General features: G+C 44.6%; 1 protein-coding gene across 2 annotated transcripts in view; it reads right to left on the reverse strand.

Moving 5' to 3' along the window:
- Positions 1 to 311: 311 nt before the first annotated feature.
- The window catches only part of SEC61B (SEC61 translocon subunit beta), a 46,861-nt gene continuing 31,257 nt past the window's right edge, over positions 312 to 15,915 (reverse strand). Inside the window, exons 4-5 of one of the 2 annotated variants that reach the window (XM_065629339.1) lie at positions 4,640 to 4,734; positions 312 to 2,209 (exon numbers count right to left, since the gene is read on the reverse strand). In XM_065629339.1, coding sequence (XP_065485411.1) covers positions 2,085 to 2,209; positions 4,640 to 4,734 — 220 coding nt within the window. In that variant the 3' untranslated portion in view covers positions 312 to 2,084. The remainder of the gene's footprint in view (positions 2,210 to 4,639; positions 4,735 to 15,915) is intronic. The other variant, XM_065629340.1, reaches the window with a different exon arrangement.

Genomic DNA, 15,915 nt, shown 5'->3' on the forward strand with positions numbered 1-15,915 from the left:
TTGGTTAAACCATCATGCATTCTAACCATTGCTTCCTCTTTCCCGGTATCTGACATCAGAGCCATGCTGCTTGAGGAAGTCACAGTCACAGTGATTCTTTCTAACCACTGCTCCCTTCTATTTTAGTTCGTCTGAGAACGATCCCATCCCTTCATAGTCTGCTTCTGGTTAAATACACTCATATCTGTAACCTGTACATCCAGAAACATTGTTTGCGAAGAGCAGAGGACAACAAGACGTTTCTGTGCAGAACAAAGGAGCAGAAAGGGAAAGCGTGGCTCTATTTATTTATTTATTTATTTTGCATTGATTTTAAATTCTTTAACAACAAACAGCACTTTGATTGATGCGAAGTCACAATGAAGTCACAGTAGTCGTGGCGGTGTGATGAATGCTCCTTTGACCTTTAGAGATGGTTGGCCTCATTCCCCCACCGCTGTGCACCTGGGGTTGTAATTTATACCTGTGGCAAAGTGGTTACCAAACCAGCATGGTAGCAGTTTATAGCGACTTGCACAAATCACAACACAAGGAACAAGGCAGGGGGAAATCAGGCCCAGTGCCTTCTCCCACAAGGCATCAAAGAGAGGATCTTTTATAATTTACTACAATACTGCCTAAGTACCAACCCAAAGCGAGGCCCTGCCAGGCACCCTACAAACACAGAATAGCGGACAGCCGCTTGCCACAGCCCGAGGGCTTGTCTACGGGGGGAAGCTACTGCTCATTAAATAAAGGTTTGTGCAGGGCAAGCGGCTCTTTGTGCTCTGGGAGGAGATGGTGCAGTTTGCGAGCCCCCGGCTCATTGTTTTTTACAATGAGGGTGGTGAAACACTGGCCCAGGTTGCCCAGAGAGGTGGTAGATGTCCCATCCCTGGAAACATTCCAGGCCAGGCTGGACCGGGCTCTGAGCAACCTGATCTAGTTGCAGATGTCCCTGCTCATTGCAGGTGGGGTGGACTAGATGACCTTTGAATGTCCCTTCCAATCCAAACTGTTCTATGATTCTACGATTCCAGCAACTGCAGGCACTGTGTAAGCCTGCAGGGCTCCACAGAAGCAAGGCAGACGGGCTGGAGCCCCATTAATACATTCTCAATCTACCCTGCCTCCCAAGCAGATTAACCCTGTGTGGAGAAACCTCTTTAACTCATAGCAAGTTGCAAAAGTCTGGGAAACACACAAAAGAATTATGTGGGCGAAGAGGTTTCAAGAGCTGTGCACATAACCCTGAAAGGACAGTGGCAGCCACATCTACAGGGCCTTGCTAAGTCACTCCTAAGACCATCTGACTCAGGGTGCCCCAAAGTGGAGGAACCTACCTGTGTCCAAACTGAAGGCCTTCAGGTATCCCAAATCCCTCCTGAGGCACAGACCAGCTCTGTGCTCTCTGGAATAAAGTCATTCTCCAAAGCACTCCAGGAGGGAAGGTGTCCATCACTGAGGCCCTTTAGGTCATCATATTCTCAAGGCAGATGCACTATGGCCACCCTATAACCTCACCATGAAGCCCTACAAAGGGGTCTTGCCTTACTGAGCACTACCTAAGCTCACCCAAAAGCAGGTCTAGCTGATCAAGCGCAGGTGTGCCAGGGATGGCAGAACTCAATCCGTCATCTCTTTGCCACCAGCTGAGGACCAAAATGTTGGGTTTTTTTTCTGAAAGGAGCATGCAGGCTTCGACAGAAGTAAGAGGTCTTATACAGCAGGAGTTTTGAACACATGAGTTCCCGGAATGGCTTTTCAGGTTATTCGAGACAGGTTTGCAAAGGTGTCCCAGGAAATGTGCCTGCACTAAATACAGTGATCACCCAGTTCCAGGCTCTAGAGAAAAACAAAAAACAAAACCAAACCAAACAACAACAAAACACACACACAAACCACAAAACCAACCAAACCAAACCAATCAAACAAAAACAAACAAACAAACCCCAACAAACAAAAACCAAAACCAACCAGTTGCCAACACAAGAAACACTTGCAGAGGTCCAGGGCACCTCCCAGGACTATCTTATTCCCTTTTCTTTAGAAGCATACATTTGGAGCTAGTGAAATACAACAGTTTCTGACTCCAAGAGAGCAGCTCAAGCAAGTATCCCAGGACCAGGCGACTTGGGCTGGGAGTCGTGGCCTGTGACCACAGGAGATGGCTTGTCTTCCTCTTTGTGAGAAAAGCAGGAGAAGCTGGACAGCAAGGTCTGACCAGGGCCTACAAAATGAATACACAATTGTCCAGCCCTTTCTCTGTCTTTTAAAAGTCCTTCAATTCCCCCATGCATACCTAACATACTTATTCTGAAAGTGCCCAAGAGGAACTGGGATTTGGCTTACTTACAGTGTTGTGACGGGCAAGTTTGTAGGAAACCTCTGTATAATATTGCTCTGGACACCACCGGCACCAGGACTAGCCAAGCTCTATATGAGTCCAGGAATGTCTGCACTTCATACATTCCCTTGCAAAAAGCGGGGTATGTTAAAATGGCCAATGCACCATCATTTTGCACATACGTACTCACAACACCACAGAAAATAGAGCAGACAGTAGATACGCTGGGGGAACCAGCATCAAAAGTTTACCCTTCTCTGATATATGTGATAAAATGGCCTCCATGGAGCAGAGAAAATGCCACTCTCTGTCTAAGACTGTGTCTAATGCCATCCCACTCCACTACTCAGTCCTGCCGGAAGTAACTCCACCAACAATTTCACAGAGCTCCCCGAGACACACATCCACAACTACACCTCTGTCCCCCAAGTCTTGCCTCCTATGTGGCCAAGGAAACCTCCCCTGGGTCCTTCCCTGGGGAGGTTCTCCATTGCACGGCAACTCCTGGCCGAATGCAGGAGCTGCAGGTAAGGAAGTGGAGGGGACAGCTAACCTCTGTTTCCACAGGCTCTGCCTACTTCTGAGATGCCTTCTTGCATACCCAAGGGACAAGTGCTGTTTATTTAGCAAAAACTCTGGATTTCCTTAAGTTAAACGGTGGTTTGAGTTTTGAGGTTTTGAGCCTGTTATTTGTTCACAGTCCCTATTGAATATCCAGATATGATGAAGCCTTTGAGGAGTTTCGAGTGTAACTCAGCGTGGAGTTTGTCGTGTGTGGTCCTTACAAGTGATGGCACATGAGTCAGCTGGCTAACCACTAGAAAGCAAAACCATACTCCTTGTAAGCTTTCAATTAGAAACAGTAAATTAACAAAGGCACAATCACTTCTTAAAAGCTTCTTTTTCAAGGCAAGCCTTTTCCACTGTCCCTTCTGATTTCTTTCAGGATCTCGAGGTGAGGACAAGCTCCATCTCCTGAAAGAACAGAGAGGAGAGCAGGGCAGGCAGCCAGGTGCAAACTAGAACAGCAATGCAGAACATCAGGAAGATTTCAGCTGGAAGGGGTCTCTGGAGGTCTTCACTTCCACCACCTGCTCACAGCAGGGAGAGCTTCAAGGCAGACCAAGTTGCCTTGCAAGCTTCCAATGTCTCCACAGACAGACTCTGTGCAATGTCAGAGAGATCTGTTCCAGCGTTTGACTAAGTCTCCTGGTGAAGAATTTCTTTCCTACAGTCAGAACTTCACTTGCTGCATTTTGTGACCATTGCCTCTTGTCCTTTCACTCAGCAAAATGCACAGGAGTTTGGCTCTGTCTTCTCTGTAACCCTCTTTAGATGATTGAGGACAGCAATGAGATCTCCCCTTACCCTTTCCTTCTCTGGGCCAAACACCCCCAGTTCCCTCAGCCCACCCCCAATGTTACACGCTCCAGCCCACAGCACAGGAGCATCTTACTCAAAATTAATATCACTATTCCATTACTGCAGATGTCAAAACCAATGACTTCAAGATGTCACCTGTGTATTTTAATGATAAAATGCTGACATTTTAAAATAATTTGAGGATCTTTCCTCGTTTGATACTGGTTAAATGCTCCTATAAAACCACAATAAATTAAAAATTATATGAAGTTATACTTTATTACAAGTTGCATAAAATACAGCAACAAATCACATCCTAGCAGGTGACCGTGCCTCTCTGCTAGGTATTAAGCCTGTCGCTTGGCCAGCTGAGCTACACTAAGCATCAGATAAAACCTGCAGATTGATTAGACCCAACTGGCACCTGCAGAATTAACACCTGCAGTTTTGGTCAGCTAGCTAAACTAATTGAACCGAGCAGCACAATGCTATCGGATTTCACTCCTCTTTTCACACATAACTCTTGACGTCCTTTGCAAGTGGTTGTGAGAAACTGCATATTTGATTTAGTTTGAAATGGGATCATTTTTGCAGGTGACCGCAGCTTTGTAATGCAAACATGGAGATACGTCTTTATTCTCGCTTTAGAACAGAGCGGGTTTGGTTTTTTGTTCTGCTTTAGGGAACTGCCATTGGATATTCAGTGACAAGCATTTTGAATAGATAGATTTAATTTTTGCTACAGCCTGGGTTACAATAACAATCCCTACATCTTTTGTAATTACTACCCAGCATTTTACCCACAACTACATAACAGCCTCTCCGTATATTTAATCACGCTCTCCTAACCTTCAACTCAACTAATGGAGCTGCTGGTTGATTAGCAAACAAATAATCACCTGAATGCGAGACACAGACAGCTGTGCCGTGTGCGTGTCACTCACGACCCACCTGCAGAATGCAGCAAACGCCAGATGCTGGTCTTGGAGCAAGCTTGGCAGCAGGGCGCTGGACACCGAGAGTGGCGCAGACATGCACGCCTGTGCCTGTATGGATGCAAGCGGGGAAATTAGAGCAAGAAAAGCTTGGAAAATGTTACAGAGAGGAAACATTTTTATCTTCTCCTCTGCCTAATTTATTTCTTGGTGTTTCCTCAGTGTCATGACTACCACACCATCTGCTAAAGAGAAAAGTTTGGTGTAATCCCAGGTAGTCAAAAAATGAGCTGGTTGCTCAGACTGTGCAGTGAGAGTGGATTTCGTAAGCGGTCCTGACTAATGTGGTGTGTGTGTCTCACGAGTTTTATAGTTTCTAAACATTACAAGATGGCAAGCAGTTACCACTAATACAATGTTTGGCAAAATCTCCTGACTAAGCCCCAATTTTACATTTGATTCACAAAACGACTGCGCAGTTCAACAAAAGTTGATCTCGTAATAATTGTTGGCATTATTCACACAAATATATTAATATTTTGATATAGCACACGTCACCTTGAAAAGAAGCTGGAGATTCAATGCCAGTGTCAGCATATACACACCAGAAATACTTCTGAACTACACCTGAGAATTCTGATTTAATGATGGAATATTGTATTTTAAAATATACATTCAGGTGTGTGGTGATTATTCAGGAAAGATATAAAGTTCTCACTTTATTGTTTTATTTTCTTGACAAAAATGGCATTAGTACTTGCAAACTGGGATTATATCCCAGTTTATATTGAGCGCTGCAAAAATAAAACAAAAGAGAGACTGAACTTTAGAAAGTAAAGATTTATTGGGCATCCTTTTACTTGGAAAGTGATGGTGATTAGGTTAGAGGTAACCCATCTTTTTTAACTAATCCTGAGCAAAACTCAAACTTCTACCCAATGTAGATGCACACTAACACCTTATTGACTCATTTACTTAATTTTGTCAATAAAAGCAGAGGGAGGTCCCAGTTGACTGGAAGTTGGCAAATGAGACGCCCATCTATTAATACAAGAAGGGCTATAAGGAGGATCCAAGGAATTACAGACCTGTCAGTCTGACCTCAGTGCCAGGGAAGGTCATGGAAAAGATCATCTTGAGTGCCATTACGTAGCACATACAAGAGAACCAAGGGATCAGGCCCAGTCAGCATGAGTTTATGAAAGGCAGGTCCTGCGTGACTAACCTGATCTCCTTCTATGACAAGGTGACCTGCTTTATGGATGAGGGAAAGGCTGTGGATGTTGTGTACTCAGACTTCAGTAAAGCCTTTGACATCATATCCCACAGCATTCTCCTGGAGAAACTGGCTGCTCATGGCTTGGATGGGCGTACTCTGCAATGCACATAGAACTGGCTGGATGGCCGGGCCCAAAGAGTTGTGGTGAATGGAGTCAAATCCAGTTGGTGGTTGGTTCTGAGTGGTGTTCCCCAGGGCTCAGTATTTGGGCTGGTTCTGTTTAATCTCTTTATCAACGATCTGGACAAGGGAATTGAGTGCACCCTCAGTAAGTTTGCAGATGATACCAAGTTGGGTGGGAGTGTTGATCTCCTGGAGGGTAGGATGGCCGTACAGAGGGATCTGGACCGGCTGGATCATTGGGCTGAGGCCAATTGCACGAGGTTTGACAAGGCCAAGTGCCGGGTCCTGCACTTGGATCACAACAACCCCAGGCAGCGCTACAGGCTCGGAGAAGAGTGGCTGGAAAGCTGCCTGTCAGAAAAGGATCTGGGGGTGTTGACTGACAGCAGCTGAACATGAGCCAGCAGTGTGCCCAGGTGGCCAAGAAGGCCAACAGCATCCTGGCTTGTATCAGAAATAGTGTGGCCAGCAGGACTGGAGAAGTGATTGTGCCACTGTACTCGGTGCTGGTGAGGCCGCACCTTGAATCCTGTGTTCAGTTTTGGGCCCCTCATCATAAGAAAGACACTGAGGTGCTGGGGAGAGTGCAGAGAAGGGCAACGAAGCTGGTGAGGGGCCTGGAGCACAAGTCTGATGAGGAGCGGCTGAGGGAACTGGGGCTGTTTGGCCTGGAGAAAAGGAGGCTGAGGGGAGACCTGATCACTGTCTGCAACTGCCTGAAAGGAGGTTGTAGCATGGACGGGGTTGGTCTCTTCTCCCAAGTAGCAAGTGATAGGATGAGTGGAAGTGGCCCCAGGTTGCACCAGGGAAGGTTCAGATTGGATATCAGGAAAAATTTCTTCATGGAAAGGGTTGTAAAGCACTGGAACAGGCTGCCCAGGGAAGTGGTGGAGTCACCATCCCTGAAGGTGTTTAAAAGGCATTTAGATGAAGTTCTTAGGGACGTGGCTTAGTGCTGGAGTTAGGTTATGGTTGGACTCAATCATCTTAATGGTGTCTTGCAACCAAAATGATTCTATGATTAGCAAAGACACAAACTGAGGTAAAGAGGTATTAAGCATTTCCCTTGTATGGGTGTAACTCTGAATGTAAGACTGGATGTTGCAAGTAGAGAAAATGGGCAAATGGATGGGAGCAGCAATATGAAAGCAGAAATGTTTTCCCTGACTTATATTAGGGAATGTCTGACTGATTACAATGAGGGAAGGGGAAGGCGATGGGCCCTCTCTTCATTACACTTATCTCTTCTGTCCTTATAAGTCTTTAAATTCCCATCCATTTGTTTAGATTATACTTTTGCTTCAGAGCAACACATCATCTTCTGTGTTTGCCAAAGACGACACAAACTCCCTTAAAGATCTCCTTGTAGCTGAAATTGCCCACCAGACTAGAGAATCCCCTAGGTGTAAGCCTATGCGAGGAAATGCAAGAATCCTATGCAGAGATCATTTGAATATGTCCCTGGTAGGATAACACCACTGTGCCACCGGCAATCTCTGCTTGTGCAAACAAAACTTGACAGCAAACACAGTTGAACCTTCTGAAAGTTCTGATCTTATAAAATGTACTAAGCTGCTTGATCCACATGATAAATAAGTGCTTCACGGGCTATTTCTATACTGCTGGATCAAAACTTGATTCCTTCTACGTTTTTCCATCAATTTACTATTAATTTACTTATGTGGAATCAGCCATAATCGCATTTGCCATAGGTGAGCTCTTACCAGAATTAGAGGTTATTAATTGTTAGGAAGAAACTGAACTAAAAACACACTTGTCTGCGTGCGTTATAATATGTAAGAGAAAGAAGAGAGCGTGAACAGCATCCTGCCCTTCTGCTCTGCTGCGTACTGTTGCATCACTGACTCCATGTAGAATTTTGTGTGTCTGTGTGCCTGTGTGTTGATAAATCGCAAGCAATATTAGTTTTCTCAAAGTAGGGAAGGGAGGGCCCACAACCCCACCTTTATTGACTGCATACCAGTGCCCACTGACACCTGTGGAGGGTGAGCTTCTGTTACGTACAATCTGTTAGATGTCACAAAACGAACCCAACCCTTTCCTTCATAAAATAGCACTATAGAGAAGCAATCTCCAGGAGGACAGTATAGATGGATGGGGAAATGCCAAACCATGTATTTCATCATTTGCACTTAAAAGAGTGGTATGAGAAGTGGTTTGAACAACTCCCTTCTTCTGAGCAAAACATACTCAACTCAATGCCTGAAGGTCTGAAATGCTGGTATCCCCTTACTTGGTCATAATTTATATCATCTGCATCTATGTGACGATTATACATTTCCTTCCAAATTGTTGATAAAAGTATTGAGCAATGCTGAACCAAGAATAGCTCCTTATGCAACTTCAGCTCAAAATTTACAGCACTCCTCCGCCAGCTCTTCTAAACCAGGGATTTCCAATCTGTGGTGTGCAAAGCCCACTGACGGTCTGCACGCAACCTCAAAGCAGCAGCCAAACACAATTAAAACCCTGTCTTGCTGCTTTATTCTGGAGGCAATGAGAGACTGCTTGAGTGAATAAGAACTTACTGTCACGTTTGGGCTCAGTCTCACACATGGAAGAGTGCTACTACCGTGTAGCTGCTGTCTATCAGCCTCTTCTCCTTCCACCACTTAGCCTACCATAGGACATAGACACAGAAACTTAGTGCCAGCTTGTTTTCCTCTGAATACACCCGTACGGTTGCTTTTGGTTTCACTGACAGCATTATTTATTCTGTAGGTGAATTGGAGAAGTCACTACAGGATCACACCGTTTCAGGATATTAGTGGAATGTGGAGAAGTAGTATCAAAGTAAAACCAAAATGCGCAGCTGAATGTGATAGTAAAATCTCAAAACATTAACAGAAACTAATTCATGAGAGCAATAATCCAGCTAACAGCCAATCAAAAGCAGGTGAAGTTGGATAAATACATGAAAATGAAAAGACCAGAGAGGATAGAATCAGGTAGCGGCTCAGAGAGGTGTAGATGCTCAGATACGAAACAGCACATAACAAAAGAAAAAAACCAAGGAAGATAATATAACAATGACACAAAGGTATGGAAACCACCCAATATAACAGAAAAAATAGACATAATAATGTTCATAATGCCAGCAAACACCCAAGTCAGTCCCAGAAAACTGTATACAACTTTTGGAAGTTGAATTCATAGGAAGTGTTGTTTATTAACAAAGGCACACTGGGGAAAGGGGGACAGGTGGAAAGACAGATGACAAGCTAAAACAACTTTTTCAGCCTTTTATATTCATTTCACCACTGCATCAACACCTTCTCCTTGTCAAGTGCACGCATGCACATGTGCCATTTCTTTCCTTGCTTCAGCCTATTCAGCCTATCAGCTGCCTGGGGTCTCCTATAGTCTTTTTTTCTTTTGTGTACAAATAACTAGCCCAAGGAAGCTGCGAGGATTCCTAGTTGTGTGGCTACAGGAAAATGTATTTACAAAGACCTAGATACAGGTAAATTCCAGCAAACTCTAAAAGACATTTGAGAAGTCAGTCTATCTCAAGAAGCTATCATGAAATTAAGAGCCAAAGTGCACAAATTTTTGGATCTCTTGAAGGGGATGCCCGACATTGCAGTTTCTTAGTTGTCTTCAGAGGCTGATGGGAAATTATCTGCTGAATATTTCTGTTATTGTTAGAAAACACTAATTAGTCAAACACAAACTTTTTTGGAAAACAGAGCGTTATCAACAAGGAGAGCCACGAACTTGGGTCAAAACTAGAAAGAAAGGAATGCCAAGATAGCAAGCAAATCTGCTTGTGAGGGAAATTCGCGTGGCAAGTGAGAGAACCAGCCACAAGTCCCAGCTCTGCCTGATTCACAACAAGAATACGAAGGAAGCCAAGTCAGTCTTTCTGTGGTTCAGTGACTATTAATACAAGACAGAACAGACGCAACTGGAAAGCCTGAGAAAGTCCCACAAACACTCCCTTGCAAAAGGCACCGTCTGGAGACTAAGGAGGCCACAGCCTAGTTTCAGCAGAGCAGGCACTTGCAACTACATTGAACCATCTCAGGTTTATGTTGAAATGTGGAGGAAATATTTATAAAATCTCAATGAGTGTGATGGGCTATTCTGCACATACCTCCATGCTCCTCTTCTTTCACACCCCTCAAAAAGGTACAGTCCTGGTGTCTCCACTACACCCTGCTTTCTTCTGGGAGCTCAGAGGACCAAAAAGTTGGCTCAAGCAAATTCTTTTTGCTTAAAAAATCCTGGGACTTTAAGGGATGACTGACATTTCCAAGAGTTATTCTTCAATCTCTGTCACCTCCCATAAGCCTCTGCAGGTGTTGTATGCAGCAAGTGCTTTTTTTTGTTTGGTTGGTTTGTTGTTGTTGTTGTTGTTTGTTTGTTTTTGTTTTTTGGGCTTTTTTGTGCTGCAAGGAGCCAACTATACTACAGATTCTCTGGCTTCTCATTGTTTTAGCCTGCATCTGATTCGACTCTCCTCTCCTCATTTCTTTTTTTTTTTTTTTTTTTTTTTTTTGGAAGGACAGGAACTGTGTACTCCCCAATACAAAAGAAACTGAAGCAGAGTAAATGAGAAGACCACAAATTGAACTTTCATAAAGGCTATGCTCATTGCAGTTGTATGATCTAGGATAAAGTTTGTTAAAACCAATAACAGCAACAAACCCCAACCAAAACCAATGAAGATACCTGAGAACAAAAAACAAGAGAAAGTTTCAGGAGTCATGACTCAGTTAATAAATGATTTTTCAAGTGCCCAACAAAGGAAGGTTCAGCAGAAGTGACTTCAGACTCCCTGAAGAAGTATGAGGAACCTGTAGACAGATGAGATATATAGACTGATACTGGGAAACAGAATTAACTCTTTGCACAGTGGCTATCAGGAACAGAGCAGTGTTTCAGGAAACATTTCCTGGAGACAAAAAAACATTACCATTCCTTTGTCAGGACAGAGGTAAAAGAAAAATGCAACATCATTTAAAAAATTCCTAGAGATTTTTGCTCTTGCCCTGACCCAGAAGGCCATCTTATCTTGGCAATACTTCTTTTTGCATATGTGCAATCACATAGGTATCTCCTATTACTTACAGAAGATGTTTATCAAAGAATCATAGAAAAGTTGTTTGAAAGGAACTTGTGGAGATCATTTAGTCCATCCTCCTACTTCATACTGTGGGTGTCACCCACACCAGCTCCCATCAGCTGTGGTTTGTCTGGCCACCTCTTGAGAATTTCCCAGGGTGGAGATTTGCACAGTCTCTCTCAGTAACATGTTCCAGGGCTACACCAGCCCTCTCACGGGTTTTTCCAGCTGTCCAACGTGAACCTCCCAACTGCAGTTCTTGGCTGTTGCTCCTCGTCATACTGTCTGCTACTAAACAGTAGAGTTTGGCTCCATTGTCTTTGCTATTCCCCCTCCAGTTTCTGTTGGCTGTTGCTAAGATGGCCCAATAGCTCCCTCTTCACCAGACCAGTCCCTCAGCCTCTGCTTGTGCTCTTGGTCCTTCACTGTCCTCTGCTGGACCTCCCTTCAGCTTCTTTACAGCCTCCTTTGAACTGAGGGGAGCAAAGAGTGCCAGTACAGGACCTATGATTCCAGGTATGGCCTCACCAGTACCAAGAAAAGGCGGATGAGAACAACTAACTTTGCTTGATCTGCTGGGTATGCTCCTTCTAGCCCAGTGTGTATTTTACCTTACAACGACTTTTGACTCAGCCACACTGGTTCAAACAGTCCACCATAAACCTGAGGTCCTCTCCAGCCAGACTGCTGCTTAGCCTGTTACCACTTTGTACCAATACTGGAGTCACTCTGCCCTCAGTGCAGAATCTTGTATTTCTTCTTGCTTAATCTCACGGAATTTCTGTTGTCCCAGTCTTCAACTTTATGAAGATTCCTCTGGACTAAAGCTCTGCCATTCTGTGTGTCAATCACTCCCCCCCACTTAACACAGTCTGCAAATTTGCTAACGGTGCCATCTGCCTCCTCATACAGGCCACTGCCTTCTTGTCTTTGCTGTGTCTGAAAATGAATTCCAAGAAGATGTTCTTTTTCAGTGACTGAGGTGGCAATAACTGGCATATTGTTGCCTCAATCCTCCTTTTTGCCTTTACGAAAGACAGGGCTTGAGCCTTTTTCCAGTCTTCATAGACCTCCGCAGATCACCCTGATGTTTCACAGATGATCGGCAGCAGGTGCCTCTTTCAGCACTATCAGATGCTTCTCATCAAGCCCTGTGGATCTGAATACATCCAGTTGTCGTCATCTCTAACTCATTACTCCTTCCCTGTAGTGTGTTCTCCATAATAATTAGTGCTGGTCCATATAAAGCTGGGAATATGCTTTGTCTGTAAAAGCTGATGTAAAAATGACAGTGGGGACCCTGTTTTGTAATGTTTGCCACTATGTTGTTCTCCCCTATTCACCAGTAACCCCACATGCTCTGTGAACTTCTTTTGTAACTGGTGTTCCTGTACAACAGAATCCCTTCTTGTTACCCTTGATGTCCTCTCCTCATCTTAGCTCCAGCTGGGCTTTCACCTTACTCATTTTTGTGAGTGCTGAAACACTGGTTTTATAGTGATCCTTTGTTTTACACCGATCTTTTCAATTCTTTCATGCTATTTGGTTGCATTGCTGGTTCACCATGCAGCTCCCTGCTTAGTCATGTGAACCTTCTGCTGAAAGCCCGTCCTGCACAATGAGGTAGCTTGTTTCTAACCTCTCGATCAGGTCTTTTTGGCTTGCCTTTTTTTTTTTTAAATCAGCCAGCCCACCTGGGCCCCTTTCCCTTTGGCAGTTTCCCCCGGAATTTTGCATACAAACTCCCTAAGTAAGCCAAAGTCTGCTCTATGAAGTCCAGGGTCGTAATTCTGCTGCTTCTTTTCCCAGACTTCCTCTGTACCTCGAACTCAAAATCACCTCATGAACACTGCAGTCCAAGTTGCCATTTCTGCCATACTTTCTGCCAGTTCTTCCCACTTTGTGAGCAGCAGGTCAAGTACAACCCCTGTACCATTTGCATTATGAAATTGTCTGCAACATAGTCTAGGGACTTCTTGGATTGCTTACATGGTGCAAGCCCAGCAATACCTAGCTGGATAGCTGATACCTCCCATGAAGACAAAGGCTTGCAATTAAGAGACTTCTGTAATTGCCTGTAAAGCCTCACCCTCTACATCTTGTTCAGGGGGTCTTGGTCAGACCCCACCACAGCATCTTCAGTGTCACTCAGCCCTTGGACCTTGACTCTTGACAGACACATCCTTGGATTTTTACTAGTGGTCTGCAGAGTCAAGGAGCACCTTTACAGAGAGCACAGCAGCCCTGCTGATCTTCCCAAAACAGCCTGGGCTTGGTCCCGAGAGCGCTCCAGCCAGGATCTAACACATAGCTCATGTATGTTTCAGAAGACCTCCCACCAGAAGTCCTCATGTCATGCATGCATTTTGCGTAAGACAGTGTTACACAAAATATTACTACTCTATTTTCATTTTTTCTCCATCTTTTCTATATCAACCCTTCCTATCATCCTGTTAAGCAGTATTTTAGTTCTTCAGGGCTAAGCTTTCCTTCTACGTTTGTATTTCACACACTTGAGTTCCTATCCTCATTGGCATTAGTGTAACAATCATCTTTCTAGAAGTGTAGCATAACTGGGGTGAGTGTTGGGGCTGGGGGGCAGGAAAAGGGGAGTAACAGCTTTCCAGTACTCATAATTGGCAATTCATCAAACTCAAAAAAGATGAACACACCTTAAAACACTCAAAACAATTTAGCATCATTTACAAATGTAAGCAAAACTCTATGATCTAGTTATGGTCATTTATCATTATTACGAATAGGAAAAACAGTTAATTTTGTATCCATTCAAATGAATGAGAGATAGACCTATAGGTGATCAAGAAGAGTGAATAGACTGTAATTATACTACTTTTACTCGACAATTCATTGCAAAATTATGTGCAATAATTATGCCACTGTTGTAGTGAAGCCAAAATTGAATTAAAAATATCCGTTACTTACACTGATTACATTCTACTATGAGACCTAAGAGGCCAAAACCTGATAAAGACACCAAAGTTTCTGTGTTAATCTTCCAACAGAATACCCTAGTAGTTACTGATGAATAGCAATTAATGCCCCCTGAAGAATATTCAAAGTAATTAACAACTCTCTGGTCTCCAAAGGGTGCAAGCAGATGCCACGTACTGACTTCTCTCTATCCTGTGTCACTTGCAAGGTGTGCTTTTCAAGATTTAGGAGGTCACAGACCGTAAACGTGCCCTCCAGAACCCTGCAGGTTCATGAACTGGTGGCTCTTCTTGAACCCATCCTCCCATGCTCACCTTCGCCTTCTATTCCAAGTCTTTCTCCCTGCCAATAGTGCCTGAGTCAGGCACAGGAGAGGGCATTTGCCAGAGTTCAGAAGTGGGGCCACAAAGTTGGTGACGGGTTTGGAGGAGAAGCCGTATGAGGAGCAGCTAAAGTCACTTGGTCTGTTCAGCCTGGAGAAGAGGAGACTGAGGGGAGACCTCATGGGGCTGCAGCTTCCTCACCAGGGGAGGAGGAGGGGCAGGGCTGAGCTCTTCTCTCTGGTGACCAGTGACAGAACCCGAGGGAAGGGCAGGAAGATGTGCCAGGGGAGGTTCAGGTTGGACATGAGGAAAAGGTTCTTCCCCCAGAGGGTGGTGGAGCACTGGAACAGGCTCCCCAGGGAGGTGTCACGGCCCCAAGCCTGACAGTGTTCAAGCAGAGACTGGACAAGGCCTCAGACACATGGTGTGACCTGTGGGGTTGTCACATGCAGGGACAGGAGTTGGACTCCATGATCCTCGTGGATCCTTTCCAACTCAGGGCATTCTATGACTCTATGACCCACCGTGGCCAGAAATAGCCCGTCACAACAGAGCGCCTGCATTACAGGAGGGTGTATGCGACTCCTGACGGCACGTGTTCTCCAGCCGCTCTACTCACGTATACTGGTGCCTGCTTACAACAGCAGCCACGTCTGCTTGTCCAGCTGGCTGCTGTGCTGGATTCAGGTGGTGAGGAAGGAATTACCCCCATCTAGCTGAGCCACCACATCCTGGGTCATTATTTTTATGAAGGGCATTTCTCAGACCCAATAAGCAATAAAACAACACTGAGATTTTAATTCACTTCTTACAAGCTTCTGCTGTAAATATGGCACAGTTCAGATTTTATCTCAAGTTGCAACTGGTATCCCCACTGTAAAATGTCTATTAAAATGTGGTTCTTCAAGGAGCAACATTAAAGCAAACCTGGTGATTGAATTCACTGCCACACCCATTGTTGACTCTTATCTGTCTCTTAAGCTCTCTTTCCTCCCTTTGTTGCCTAAAAGAAGCATCTTTTCACCTCAGTTTTTCTCCTTAGTCTTTATCGTGAGGAATAATCATGACGGACACAATTCTGGTAATAGGTGGCTTCTGTGGAGAGCTCTTCTTCTTTGCCCCTGCCAAGATGAACAGTGCTGTTCCACTCTTTCCTGCCCAGCATTTTACAGGCCCCAAAATGTTTATTTATTGAGCTGGCAAACGACAGAGCCAAATGCCACACAGATCCCGCCGTCGCCGTCCAGCACTCTAGCTAGAAGTTTTGTTCTCTAGGCTAATCTCAACGATCGCTACCAACGTGAGTCACGTTTCCCACGCTGTCACTGATTCCTCGCCTGTGCGATGCTGCTAAACATGGGTCTGAAAGGGGATTTTAGACACCAGCTCCTGCCCCAATTACTCACACAGAGCTCGCACGGTTATGCAGAGACAGAGATGCTAATTAGACCTATGACACGCCTCAGTGTTTAAATATTGCTCCACGCTCCTTATATGCAGGATTTCATCAAACAACCCTGGATTTT

Source organism: Caloenas nicobarica, chromosome 2 (genome assembly GCF_036013445.1).
Source record: "Caloenas nicobarica isolate bCalNic1 chromosome 2, bCalNic1.hap1, whole genome shotgun sequence".
NCBI lineage: Eukaryota > Metazoa > Chordata > Aves > Columbiformes > Columbidae > Caloenas > Caloenas nicobarica.